Source organism: Rhamphochromis longiceps, linkage group LG14 (assembly GCF_057381845.1).
Source record: "Rhamphochromis longiceps isolate RC_006_pf linkage group LG14, R_longiceps_female_GT1.1, whole genome shotgun sequence".
NCBI lineage: Eukaryota > Metazoa > Chordata > Actinopteri > Cichliformes > Cichlidae > Rhamphochromis > Rhamphochromis longiceps.
The window spans coordinates 26981439-26995608 of NC_140570.1; the positions used below are offsets into that span (position 1 = coordinate 26981439).

General features: G+C 39.3%; 1 protein-coding gene across 1 annotated transcript; it reads left to right on the top strand.

The window, feature by feature from the left end:
* The first annotated feature begins 3433 nt into the window (after positions 1-3433).
* Positions 3434-10684, top strand: LOC146654215 (extracellular calcium-sensing receptor-like). The gene is made up of 6 exons (XM_085379843.1): positions 3434-3624; positions 3836-4133; positions 4363-5157; positions 5334-5561; positions 5746-5869; positions 9771-10684. Exons 1-6 carry the CDS (start codon positions 3593-3595, stop codon positions 10682-10684), a joined length of 2391 nt encoding a protein of 796 aa, XP_085235969.1. The 5' UTR covers positions 3434-3592.
* Positions 10685-14170: the final 3486 nt, after the last annotated feature.

Below are 14170 nucleotides of genomic sequence, written 5' to 3' on the forward strand. Positions count from 1 at the left end.
ACTAAGGATCTGATTCTTAAAAGTAAAATTGATTTTAACGAGGGAGACGTTCCCACTATGAGAATATTGAGGAAGGAGGTGAGGGCTGCAATAAAGATCGCCAAGATGTTGTACAGAAATAAGATTGACGCAGAACTCAGCAGTAACAACCTCAAAAGAGCTTGGCTTGGTATGAAAACAATGGCAGGGCTACACACGAAAGGTAAAAGTAGCATTACCTTAGAGGGGTTTACCTCTGACAAACATCTGGCAGACAGTCTTAACAGTTTTTACCTTCGTTTTGAGAACTATGACTGTTCTAGGCAGACCAGCACACTGAGGGAAAAGACTATCACTCCCCCATCTATTTATATTGATGAGAGGGGGGTAGCTAATCTCTTTAGACACACCAAAAGCAAGAGTCCTGGACCTGACAACATCTGTGGACAGGTACTGAGAACTTGTGCTGATCAGCTGAGTGGGATTTTTCACTATATCTTCTCACTTTCTTTAGAGCTACAGACAGTACCTAAGATTTAGAAACATGCTATTATTGTTCCTGTTGATAAGGGCAGTTCTACTAAAGCACTGAATGATTTTAGGCCTGTGGCTCTGACTTCTTTAGTGATGAAGACATTTGAGAAGATAATTAAGAAGGAGATTTTAATGCAGGTTGAACACCATCTTGACCCCTTCCACACTGTAAAAACGATAACTAGTAATTGTTGATTTGATTAAAGTTTTCAAATTAAACTGACTTAGAAATAAAACTTTCCATTTACAACCTGAAAAAGCATGTCTGCCCAACAAATTTCTTCCATTGTTGTCCTAACTAAGATTTTCTAGAGAGCATAACAAAGATTATCATCTTTTGAGTAGATTTTTCGAGTCAAGTTGGGAACCAGTGCGAAACCCCGTAGATGACTGGCACACGTGGTCTGTGCCAAGTTTGAACTAGACCAAACGAGCCTGAGCAGACCTGAGCTGTGTGATAGATAGTGGTTTGTCAATGTGTTCTGGACTGAAAACCTGCTAAGAAAATTTGAAGACACGTGTCCAAAGTTGGATGGAAATTAAAATTTTTCGACCATTACAGATTTTACCTGGTCTGAAGTTGGAGTGTATTTTTTGAACAGGACAAGCTGACTATTTGCCCTAGCAGGTAAGCTAACGAGATCTATTATTAGGATTTTCTACAAGCGCCTAGGCTGCATCCTCCTCAGGACCCAGGAGGGTGGAATGAGTAAAACACTGAAAAAAAGCCAAACAATAACATATTTAAGTTATCTAAGTGACTTATATATCATGCTTAAGCTAGCGAAGGACTGCGTGGGGGGTTTGAAAATGATATACCAGCTAGCTACCATAGCCGGTGGTAACAGACGTCTCCGAAAACATAGAAGCATGTTTGCAAATATGTGTTATCTTAATAAACTGAGCAGATATTTGAAATGTACACAGCTACATTCTCGCCTGAAAATATCTTAAAATAAGAGTAATATTAAAACTAAGTGGCTTCCGCCATTGTTGGAGACTAGAATCAGCTGGGCCGCGCTATGAATTCTGGCATAGGGTGGGCCACGAAGGATACACCTGACCCATCCTTCAAAGCTGTGGAAAGTATGGTATTGTTTTGAGAGCCTTTGTGTTGGTGGAGTATTGATTTTATGTACAATTCCACGGGTAGACGCGATCTGTACGGTCCGACTTCGCACATGCGCAGTAAGGATCAGGGAGTCCAATCCGTAACTCGTTTTTTTTTCTGTTATATTGAAATGTTTCATTATTGCAAACATTTTCTCTCAGGCGGAGAGAGGTTGTAGAGTGTCAGCCTATGGTGTCCAGTGTGTGTGTCCAGGAGAGATGACCTGCACTGTTTTACTCTGAGGAGGTAAGACTGTCCTAATTTATTTATAATTTAATTATAAAGAAGAACCAAGTTGGCAGAACTTGTAAATCTTAGTTAAGTCAACAACAGTTGCAAAAGTTGAGAAAACTCAAAAATCTCTTGCATCATGTTGCCTTGAAATTTTACGTTTTCTCAACTTTTTCTTTTTTACAGTGCAGTTCGCCTATAGAGCAGGGAGAGGTGTGGAGGACGCTGTTGTCACACTCCTGCATCTCTTGTATAAGCATCTTGAGGCCCCCCACACCCATGCAAGATTATTATTTGCTGACTTTTCATCTGCATTTAATACAATTCAACCTCTCTTACTCGCTGACAGGCTTTACAATCATTTCAAGCTTGAATCAAAATCACCAAGAACTAGTCTGGTCGGCTGGGTGACAGACTTTCTGATCAATAGGTCACAATGTGTGAGGGTGAATTATGTATTTTCTGATGTGCTTTCCTCCTCTACTGGATCACCCCAGGGTTGTTGCCTCTCTCCCCTTCTGTTCATTCTGTACACGGAGTGTCGCAGCAATTTCACAAACAGACACATCCTGAAGTTTGCTGACGACACAGTAATCGTCAGTCTTCTAGTGGGGGATGAGTCAGGCCATGGACAGGTTGTAGATGATTTTGTGAATTGGTGTGATGAGTCCTTCCTTTCCCTTAATGTGTCAAAAACTAAAGACATGATTATTGATTTTAGGAAGTTCTCTTATAGCTCATCACCCACTATCATTAAAACTGCCGATATTGGGATCATTGAGAGTTATAAATATCTAGGTGTGGTACTTGACCATAAACTGTGTTTTGAATCTCATGCTGATGCCACTACTAAAAAAGTTAAACAAAGACTGTTCTTTTTAAGGAAAATGAGATCTTTTAATGTCTCATCTGAGATGTTGTCCTTGTTTTATAGAAGTTTTATCGAATCTGTGATGTCTTTTTGTATTGCTGCCTGGTTTGGTAACCTGACGGTGAAGAATAAGAATCGGTTGGGACTTCTGGTAAAAACTGCTAGCAAACTTTCAGGGCGCTGGCAAGATGGACTTTTGGCCATTTACAATAGAAATGTGCTTAGAAAGGCTCATTCTATTATTAATTGTGTGAACCATCCACAGTGAGTTTGAGTTGTTGCCTTCCGGCCGCCGTTTTAGAGTACCTCCGAGGAGGACTAAAAGACTCCAGGTCTCTTTTATCCCTACGGTGTCTTGTCTCCTTTATGGCAAATAATTGTCCTTGAACTTTCTATCATTATTATTGTTATTATTATTTTATAGTATTGTTCTGTTTATTTTTATCCTCCTGCTGCTAAACTAATTTCCCCTTGTGGGACAATAAAGAAATTGAATTGAATTGAATAAATGGCAAAGTTGGGCATGTCCCTCATTTTGCTGACACTGGGAATGAACTCTCTCTATTCAGTTATTTCTTATGCTGCACCAAAAGGTATAAATACCAGAATAACTATTTCATCTTCATTACAGTACTCTAATGCCACTAAGTGGTTTAGCTCAAGTAATGGCATCAACACAAAGATGGCCTGAAAAGGGATGGGCACTTCTGCAACTGCTGTTAGTGGCATCTGCCTCTTCTGCTGAGGAGCCAGTGTGCAGGCGTAGAGGAGATCCTGAGAAACCACTGCTATCTAAGAATGGAGATATTATACTGGGTGGGGTGTTCTCTTTTCACGCAAGCTGGAAAGACAGAACAGATACCTACATGATCAAACCTCTGGCACTACAATGTATCAGGTAAATGACAAGATACAAATCCATTTACATTTAAGGAATCTGTTGGGAATCAAAAGAAGAGTAAAATGTATTTTGATTTTCTCAGTTGTTTAAAGTCCTTTTCACACGAAATGGTTTTGTTTCTATTTAAACATTAATCCATAAATATTTGTGTCTGTTTTAAGGAACACAATGCAATGCTAATTATTCCTAAATGTTTGTCTCAATTAAGTTTAAATTTCAGAGATTTGCAGTTTGCCCAGGCTATGCTTTTTGCCATTGAGGAAATTAATAACAGCACAGACCTACTGCCGGTAGTCACTCTGGGCTATAAAATCTATGATGATTGTGGATCTGATGCCAGAAGTGCAGGAGTTACCCTGGCTTTAGCTAATGGTAATGAAATTGTGTCTGTACCGTCAAAGACACCGTGTACCAGACCTGCACATGTGCAGGCCATTATAGGAGCGACCTCTTCTTCTACAACCAGAGCAGTATCTACTGTCATCGGACCTTTTTTTATACCAGTGGTGGGTATTTTATATATTTAATCTTTTTTTTAAATCTTTGAATACTTTTAAAAAATATTTTATTTTCTTAGATCAAAGCTTTGCCTGGTACATTTTATGTACTCAGTACTGAGGGGAATTGTCATTTTTGTATTTTTACAGTAATACAGAATCTTTTATTTTTAACCATTTCATTTTTTTTTTCATCTTGTGTCTTTTTCATTTATAAGTTTTTCATTTTTTATTCTAGATCAGCTACTTTGCTACATGTGCTTGTCTCAGTGACAAAACCAAGTACCCATCCTTCCTCAGAACAATACCCAGTGACTACTACCAGAGCAGAGCCCTGGCCCATTTGGTCAAGTATTTTGGATGGACCTGGGTTGGAGCTATCAGAACCAACAGTGATTATGGAAATAATGGCATGGCCACATTCACAGAAACTGCACAGCAGCTGGGCATCTGTCTGGAGTATTCAGTATCTTTCTTTAGAACAGATCCATCTGCCAAGATACAAAGGATAATTGACATTATAAAGGCTTCAACCTCCAAGGTGATTGTTACATTCCTTGCCCGTGCAGATTTTCATGTGCTGCTACGAGAGTTTTCATACCATAACTTGTCTGGGTATCAGTGGATAGGCAGTGAGACTTGGATATTTGATTCACGAACTGCAGAAATGGACACACATCACATACTGGATGGTGCCATAGGTCTTTCCATTCCTAAAGCACATGTCACTGGCCTGAGAGAGTTCGTACTGAATGAGAAGCCGCTGAATTCATCAAACAATGAACTGTTTACTGAGTTCTGGGAGACATTATTTAGTTGTAAGTTTAAGGAGTTGAAGTCATCATCAGACATTCAGAGAGAGTGTACTGGACATGAAGATATGACTGGAGTTCAAAATAGCTTCATTGACATGTCTCTCATGCCTCTCTTTAACAATGTCTACAAAGGAGTGTATGCAGTGGCCCATGCACTTCACAATATCCTCAGCTGTAATAAAACATGTAACAAAAATGTGCAGCTAGATCCATTCACGGTGAGATTTTTAGTAATTTACATTACAATGTTCACATTAAGATACATTATTAAAAAGATATTTTAGTTAAAAATATTTTCAAGAACTTCATTTTGCAGTTCTTCTGTATATTTTTCAGTCAGTAGGTGTGCAAAATCTTTGTCACGCAATAAATTGAGTCATAACATATTTCTTAGGTTCTGCAACACATACGAAAGATCCATTTCACAACTAAGGAAGGAGATGAGGTTCACTTTGATGAGAATGGAGATCCAGCAGCAAAGTATGACATTATAAATTGGCAGCCAAAAGAAAACGGCGTTGTGGAGTTTGTCACAGTTGGTCTTTATAATCCATCATTAGTTCAAGAAAAACAGCTAAATCTGCAAAACAAGTATTTAATTTGGGCAAGAAACTCAAAGCAGGTAAGCTATCGTACAATTTCATTGTTTTTATGTTTTTGTTCTTTTTTTCATTTTATACATATTTACATACTTTGTTTATTTTGGTTTTGATGCATCAAGATTAAGAGGGGCTTTTTTGACTAAGAACATCAAAGAGACATTTTTTTCTATGTCTATACACATTTAAAATTTATTGATTATCCAGGTTCCTGTGTCAGTTTGCAGTGAGAAATGTCCCCCAGGAACACGCAAAGTTCTCCAGAAAGGAAGGCCTGTTTGCTGCTATGACTGTATAAGATGTGCAGAGGGAGAAATCAGCAACGTTACAGGTGTGGTTATATTTCATTTTAACTTTGGTGTGTTGCAAAGCAGTGCTACATATGTAGGGAGGCCATACAAGAACTATTTAATCATTTTGATTAATGTTTTCATGCAGAGATAACCTCCATCTAGAATGCCTGATTAAAATATTTGAAAATATTTAACTCATTGCCACAGATTAGTATATCTCCTTGCACTTTCTATTACAGCTTGGTTATAAATTGATAACCACATAACATCAAAGTATTATCATTGTAGCAACACTGATTACAGTAAAGTAATATTATGCTGGAATTTATGTTATTGAATCATAAGGGCTCAAAAATTAGGTGTAATACTGTAGAAATACAGCTCAGTAATAGAGTGGTAATAGTAGGTTAACAGGGCAGTTTCCAAGTAATAACTGCTGAATTACTACTGAATTACTACCCTACTATTACCACTTTAGTACTGAGCTGTAATAAAACGTGCTACCTTATATACCAGCTAGTCCAACTTCGTGCTACCTCCTTCCCCTGTGGGTGGTCTATGCTTCAAGTTCGGGTCCTCTACAGGACGTGTGGGGCTTGAGAGTCCTGCGCAGTATCTTTGCTGTTCTTAGGACTGCGCTCTTCTGGACAGAGATCTCGGATGTTGTTCCTGGCATCTGCTGGAGCCACTCACCTAGCTTGGGAGTCACTGCACCTAACACTCCGATTACCACTGGGACCACTGTTACCTTCACCCTCCACATCTTCTTGAGCTCTTCTCTGATACCTTGGTCCAGTTTCTCATGTTCCTTACAATGCAATACAATACAATTTTATTTATATAGCACATTTAAAACCAAAGGTAGACCAAAGTGCTTCACAATAATGCAATAAATCATTGATATAAAACATTAACAAAACAAAACAAGTACAAAACAAGCACCAGTACTAATACTAACAGACAGGAAGCACTAATTAAACCAGGAGTGTGGGCAAAATAAAATAGATATCGGGCCTTAGTTCAGAGATAGGGTCAATTCAAAATATAAAATATTATCTAGGAGAATCAGGAATAATGCAGTAAAAGGTTAAAATAGATTAGATAAGAGCATTAGCTAGTGGGGAATGCCAAATTAATTAGGTACGTTTTCAACCATGTTTTGAAAGATTGAACAGAGTCCAAGGCACGAATAGTAACAGGAAGACTATTCCAGAGGCAGCTGAGACAAAAGCACCATCGCCCCTGGTCTTTAGGCAGGACCTAGGTTGGACCAGGAGTAGTTGACCAGATGATCTTAATGCTTGAGTATACAAGCTAAGAAGGTCGGCAAGATTGCTAGGAGCAACATTATTTAAAATTTTAAAGGTAAGCAACAAGATTTTAAAATCAATACGATATTTGATGGGTAGCCAATGTAAGTCAGCAAGAACTGGAGCAATGGAAGCAAATTTTTGGGTTCAGGTTGGAGACGAGCCCCAGCATTTTGAACAAGCTGAAGTCTATGAAGGTGTACGGATTGAAGACCAAAGTAAAGGGAATTGCAGTAGTTTAATCTGGAAGTCACAAAAATGTGTTTAAGTTTTTCAAGATTGTTGCACGGTATAAAATGTTTGGCTTTAGCGATTTGGCGCAATTGATAAAAGCCAGATTTGACTACTGGGGACACTTGTTTATCGAGCTTAAATGAACTGTCCAGGAAAACACCTAGATTGCTTACAGTGTCAGAGAGGAAGATGGCAAGTGGCCCAAATAGAAAGGCTAACTGGTCCTGAGGGATATGACTATCAAACACCACAATCTCAGTTTTCCTTTCATTCAAAATAAGAAAATTGGCTGACACTCAATCTTTGACCTCTGTCATGCAATCTAACAAGCAGTCCAGTGAAAATGACAAATCATCAGTCAATTGAAAATAAATTTGAATGTCGTCAGCATAATAGTGGTAAGCGATTTTATATCAAAAATAGAGCCCAGAGATAGCAGGTACAAAGAAAACAACAAAGAGCCCAGCACAGACCCCTGGGGCCACAACAAAGAGGAGCCATGGTGGATGAATAACATCCCATCTTCACAGAAAAAGACCTTAAACCAGTTAAGGGCAGAACCCTTAATGCCTAAAGCATATTCTAGCTTCTTTAAAAGAATATTATGGTCCACCATGTCAAAAGCTAAAGACAAGTCCAATAAAATTAAAAAAGCAGGGCAACCTGAGTCAGTAATTAAAAGAAGATTGTAGAAGACCCTCAGCAGAGCTGTTTCAGTACTGTAGCGTAGTTTAAAACCAGACTGAAATTTGTCACCAATATTTGTGTTTAAGTAGGCCTGTAGTTGCAAAAAGACAAGTTTCTCTAAAACTTTAAATAAGAACGGGAGTTTGGAGATCGGTCTATAGTTCGCAAGTTCATTGTGGTCAAGGCTGGGTTTTTTTTTAGAACAGGTTGCACTATTGTGTGTTTAAAAGCAGTTGGGAGACAGCCCACCAGTACTGATAGGTCCATCAAAGATAGAATGTAAGGCCCCATTACATCAAAACCATCCTTAATAATGCAGGAGGGGAGAATGTCATGTACAGAATTTGAACTTCTCAGCTGTTCAATTAATCTCTTGAGGTTGGAGAGTGGGATTGGCTCAAACTGATAAAAAGTCGACAGAAATCTTGAAGTAGGAAGAGGATTCACCACAGAAGGGTGTAAAAGTGAGGCCCATAACAATACAATTTTTCTTGTAAAATTATTTAAAAATTGCTCACAGAGAGCTGGGGAGGCCAAATCCAACATTCCAGGACAAGGATCGATCACAGAGTTAAAGATCTTGAACAGGATTCGGGGGTTATGACTATTAGTTATAATAATATCCAACAGGAAAAATGCTATAGCTGTCTTAACAGAGTCCTGGTATATAGAACGGTTCCTGCGTAGAGTGTCAAGGGATACTTGAAGATTGTCTTTTTTACAATTCCTCTCAGATGGACGAAAGACACATCGCAAGGCTTATATAGAGTCATTTAACTAAGGTTAAGATGAAGATCTGGGACTTTTCAACTTTACTGGGGCCACTGTGTCCAGAATAGAGGAGCAGGTGACAACATAGAATTAACAACATCATCAACCAAGGGGGGTGTATAACATGTAGTGCTATCAGCACGCTATGTCTGTGACTACAGCTGTCTTCTTCTGCTTGTCTACCACTACAATGTCAGGTTGGTTAGCCATCTCCATTTTGTCCATCTGTATCTAAAAGCCCCACAGAATCTTAACTCGGTCATTCTCGAGGGGGTTTCTCCCAATTTGACCTTGGGACTTGCAGACCATACTCGGCACAGATGTTTCTGTATATTATGCCAGCCACTTGGTTACTGCGTTCCATGTATGCCCTGCCAGCTAGCAACATGCATCATGCTGTTATGTGCTGGATTGTCTCAGGAGCATCTTTACAACTTGCACCTGGGGTCTTGCCTGGTGTGATAGACCCCAGCCTCTATGGATCTTGTGCTCAGAGCTTGTTCCTCTGCTGCCATGGTTAGTGCCTCTGTACGGTCTTTCAATCCAGCTTTTTCCAGGCACTGGTAGAATTTCTGGATGTCAGCCACTTCCTCTGTTTGCCATCATACATATTGTGTAGGGGCCTATTCTTCTACGATGGTTCCTCCTCTTTCTTGGATCTCTCTCTCTCTCTCTCTCCATATATATATATATATATATATATATATATATATATATATATATATATATATATATATATATGCATACTCCTTTATAATGCTGGGGAAAAGAGTACCACATTCATATTCTCTGATGATCACAAAACAGTGTAGCAGTCATTCAATAATAATGTTGTTTTTCAACTTCTAATTCTAAAGCACCAGTTGAATATATCATGGCAGAGGCATACAAAACTGTACTGAGTAAATGTAACATTTGCTTCAATATTAATTTCCAGATTCTATCACCTGTGTGAGATGTCTCCCTGAGTTTTGGTCAAATGAAAGAAGAGATGCCTGTATAAAGAAGGAAGTGGTGTTTCTATCATATGAAGACATTATGGGTGCACTGCTGACTGCAGCATCTTTATTTGGGGCATGCATGACAATTGGTGTGATACTTATTTTCTTCAAATACAGGAAAACTCCTATTGTCAGGGCAAACAACTCTGAACTGAGCTTCCTGCTGCTCTTCTCCTTAATTCTGTGCTTCCTGTGTTCTCTGACCTTCATTGGTCAGCCCTCTGATTGGTCCTGCATGTTCCGCCATGTAGCATTTGGCATCACCTTTGTCCTCTGTATCTCTTGTCTTCTGGGAAAAACTATGGTTGTTTTAATGGCCTTCAGAGCTACACGTCCAGGTAGTAATGTTAAAAAATGGTTTGGGCAGACACAGCAGAGACTCTGTGTTACAGCATTTACTCTTATACAAGTTAACATATGTATCATTTGGTTAACAACTTCTCCTCCTTTTCCATTTAAGAATTTTAAGGAAATCAAAGACAAGATCACATTGGAGTGTGCTCTTGGCTCAGTTGTGGGCTTTTGGGCTGTGCTTGGTTATATAGGACTTCTGGCTATTTTATGTTTTACTTTTGCATTTTTAGCTCGAAAGCTACCCGATAATTTCAACGAAGCCAAGTTTATCACTTTCAGCATGCTGATATTCTGTGCAGTATGGATTACATTTGTCCCATCATATGTCAGCTCCCCAGGGAAGTTCAGTGTTGCTGTAGAAATTTTTGCCATACTTGCTTCCAGTTTTGGACTGCTAATTTGCATCTTCATACCCAAATGTTATATAATCTTAATGAAACCTGAGAAGAATACAAAGAAATACATGATGGGGAAGAAGGCACCAAATTCACTCTGAAAAATGAATGTGGTAAAATGGGATTTTAATTTGATCATTTGTACATAATTAGTTTGTCACCATCCTGTCAGAATAGAAAGAAGCTGTCAGCAGGATACACTCCAATTGATACTGTCTTTATAGAAACTACTTCTCCTTTTTGATGCATTTTAATCACTTATTCAAACAAGAAACCATACCAAGTTAGTGATAGCTAAAGGTTATTGAGTCATTCACACATTCATCATGACATGCTTTTATATTGTTCTGTAAAACTCAGGAAGGTTTTGATTTGAATAATATGCAAATGAAGGTAAAATCAGTAAGAGTATCTATAATTCTCTATCTTGTTTGTTTTAATTTTCAAGAAGCCTCTATGTGTATCCATTGTTAAAATTTAGTGTGCAGCACAGTCTAAAAGATGACAATCGCTGGTTTGCGTTTTCCATGTACCGTATTTGTCACGGCTAGACGGTCCTCATCGGTCGCCTTGCCAATTTTTGTTGTGTTTGTGTGTACTTTGTGGTGCTCTCCTCTCCATCCTGTGCATGTGTGTTTGTATGCTGGAACGTGTACTTCCGGAAGCCGTGGCACGGAACGGCAGCTGACCCGGGGGGAGTATCCTGAGCTGGAATCGTCGCACCTGTGCTTAATCACTTCGCCGGCTACTACTAATCCGAAGCAGACCTATTTAACGGTGCAGTCGAGTCACAACCAACGCTGGAACGTTGAGCTAAACCGGGTAGCGTAGTCGCGATTAGCATACCTAGTTTGTGAAGGAGAGAGAAATTTTTCGTTACCGTGCGTATGTTTTTCTCATCTGCCACTCTGCAAGGAGTCTCGCACCTGAGTCCTTTAACCCAATTCACCATGACAGAATTTTTCTGACTATAAGGCACACTGTCGATGAACGGGTCTGTTTTCATACGTAACGTGCACCAAATTAAAAGGGGCATTAAGCAAAACAGTCAGATAGGTCAAACTTTACTCAAGTCATTCTTCTTGCTTCCTCCACTTCCGTACCATTGATTCATTAATGTTGAATTCTCTCGCAGCTGCTCTATTCCCATGTTATTACAGTATATTAATGACTAGCCTCATATTGTGGATGGATTATATGAGGTGTTCTCCTGACAGAAGTTTGGTCTGTTTACAGCATCCTGCCATGCGATTGCATTTGTCCCTCACCTTCGGAAGCCCTCACATTAATTTTTATCAAGTGGAACAAAGTTAGCATTCATCATCCAGCTTAACTGTTCTAATGTTATGCTAACATAACTGTCTCGAAGTTGGACTAGCTGGTATATAATGATGTGCTAAGTGATCGCTAGCACTTAGCACATCATTATATACCAGCTAATCCAACTTCATTAACCCTACAAACGTCACTGCTGTTTATTTTTCTGTCTTCATTTATGTTGGAAGTCATAGCAGCGCTGTATGTTTAAATTTTTTCACAAATTTCAAAACATGGTATATCATGTTTAGATGGAAACTAGCGAGCTAACTTCCTTCTAACTTCTAACTCTGGTAAGTTTAATTGTACTGCCTCTGCTATGGTTGGGCAGTCAGCTAAACTCCTTCCCCACATCAAGACTCTGATGACACGATTCCCAGTTCACAGGTTTATTGACACAGGGAAAGGTGAAACTGTAACAAACAGTACAAGGCATAATCACTGTACTTATTCACCATGTACATATATAATGATGAAAATATATTAACCCAGTTTTTTTAATATGTCAACATGCAACGTTCATATGAATTACTTCCCTTTTTAACTCAAATACAAACATCAAATTATGATTTTAACAAGTCTTGCTATAATGAATGCCTCCAATTCGTTTGTCATTCCCCTTTAACTAGCTCCATAAGCGATTGCTAGCGTAAACTGCATAAGATTGGTTTTATCATTAAACTTACAGAAAAATTAACTTACTTAAAAGAAAGTGGTCTATACATGCACATAAAATATAAAACAAGTCCATACATACCTACAATGCTACCAAATGCATAGGATGTATGTGGATGCCACTGGATTTATCTGGCTAAGGCCACCATGCTGCACATGCCTTCTCCTTAATTCACAGACTTACTTCCTGTTTTCCAACGACATCATGTCCTATTACCGACTACATGTTTTAAGGTGGCACCAGAGAGTTACAATTGCATATTTAAACATTTACCAAATCTAAGAAAACAGTCCACCTTAAAAACTTTTGATATCAGAACATTAATAAATTCTGTTTTCATGGATGCCTGGCTGTTAATCTTAATTGTTACACCTGGTAAAGCAGCAACACTGATCATTTGATAGACAGTTTTTAACTCTCAGTGATGCCACATTGTTCTTTTGACTTTGGGACCTGAAGCGCAGTTTGGACGCAGATTACTCCGCAATGTTCCTGACTATAGTAGCCGTAATGCTCAGACAATCCATCAAGCGGTGCACCTTCGTAGCTTATCAAAGTTGTACTAAAACATTTTTTGACAGATCTTTGAGCGCCGTGTACCACATAAAATCTGTGCAAGGTCAGTAAGCACAACCAGAATTCATACATAATGCGCACTGGATTATAAGGCACACTGTTGATTTTTGGGAGAAGGATTTTAAGTGCGCCTCGTAGTCCGAAAAATATTGTATGCATTTCATGCATGATTCTCTTTTTTTTTTTTTTTTTTTTTCCCGCCTGTCCCATTTGGTTCTTTAGCCATCAGAATTGTTGTCTGAAGACCAACAAGGATACCCAATGGATTTACTTTGCCAAATGGATCATCGTGGCATTGCCGTATTGGTCCATTTGGTCGATCTTTGTTTTTATTATTTATTATATTTTATTTCCAGATGTTACAGACGGGACAGACATGAGTGAGAGATAGGAAAGGGAGAAAGAAAGAGGAAGGAAAGGAAAAACAGAAGGGGAGAGGGACAGTGAGAAAGGGGGGGAGAAAAAAAAATCTCCTGGATCACCTGTTGAGAGAAGAATAGAAAACAAGCAAAAAAACCAAAAAAAACCAAACAAAGCAACATACTAAACACAACACCATCGCATTAATCTAGCTAAGTGTAAACAGCAGTAAATACTAAATATTCAATGTTGTTGTGCAGCACGCAGGACAGATGTGCTTCGAAGTAGCAGCCAAGAAAGGTGTAATTTGGGTCTACGAGCAGTGAACACCCGTGTGCATACCTGTGTGGATCAGCGCGCTTGTATTCCAAAGGTTTCTCCATGTAACGATCTGCTAGGGAGTGTGGGGGGGCCGCAGCCCCGTCCTCCAGGGTGTGAAGCAGGTATGGAGGAGATCAAAACTCCAGACATCCAGAGGCCCCCAGAACACAAGAAACCATGGAAGACCAACAGAGGGGTAGCCGCGCCACTGTTCCAGTAAGAGCTGAGGAGAGTCCCAGATGAGGGTTCACTCAGCAGCCGCGGAGCAGAAGCCAGGGGGAGTTGCAGTGACGCGCCCGTGAGCTCCGCCGGCCGCCAGCTGTGCCTGAGTGACCGA

What these genes read in the sequence shown, in the direction of transcription:
- LOC146654215 (XM_085379843.1), top strand. Translation starts at nt 3,593, where the DNA reads ATGATCAAACCTCTGGCACTACAATGTATCAG. An exon ending in CTGGCACTACAATGTATCAG is followed by an intron (nt 3,625 to 3,835) that starts GTAAATGACAAG and finishes GTCTCAATTAAG; the next exon opens with TTTAAATTTCAGAGATTTGC. An exon ending in GGGCAAGAAACTCAAAGCAG is followed by an intron (nt 5,562 to 5,745) that starts GTAAGCTATCGT and finishes TTGATTATCCAG; the next exon opens with GTTCCTGTGTCAGTTTGCAG.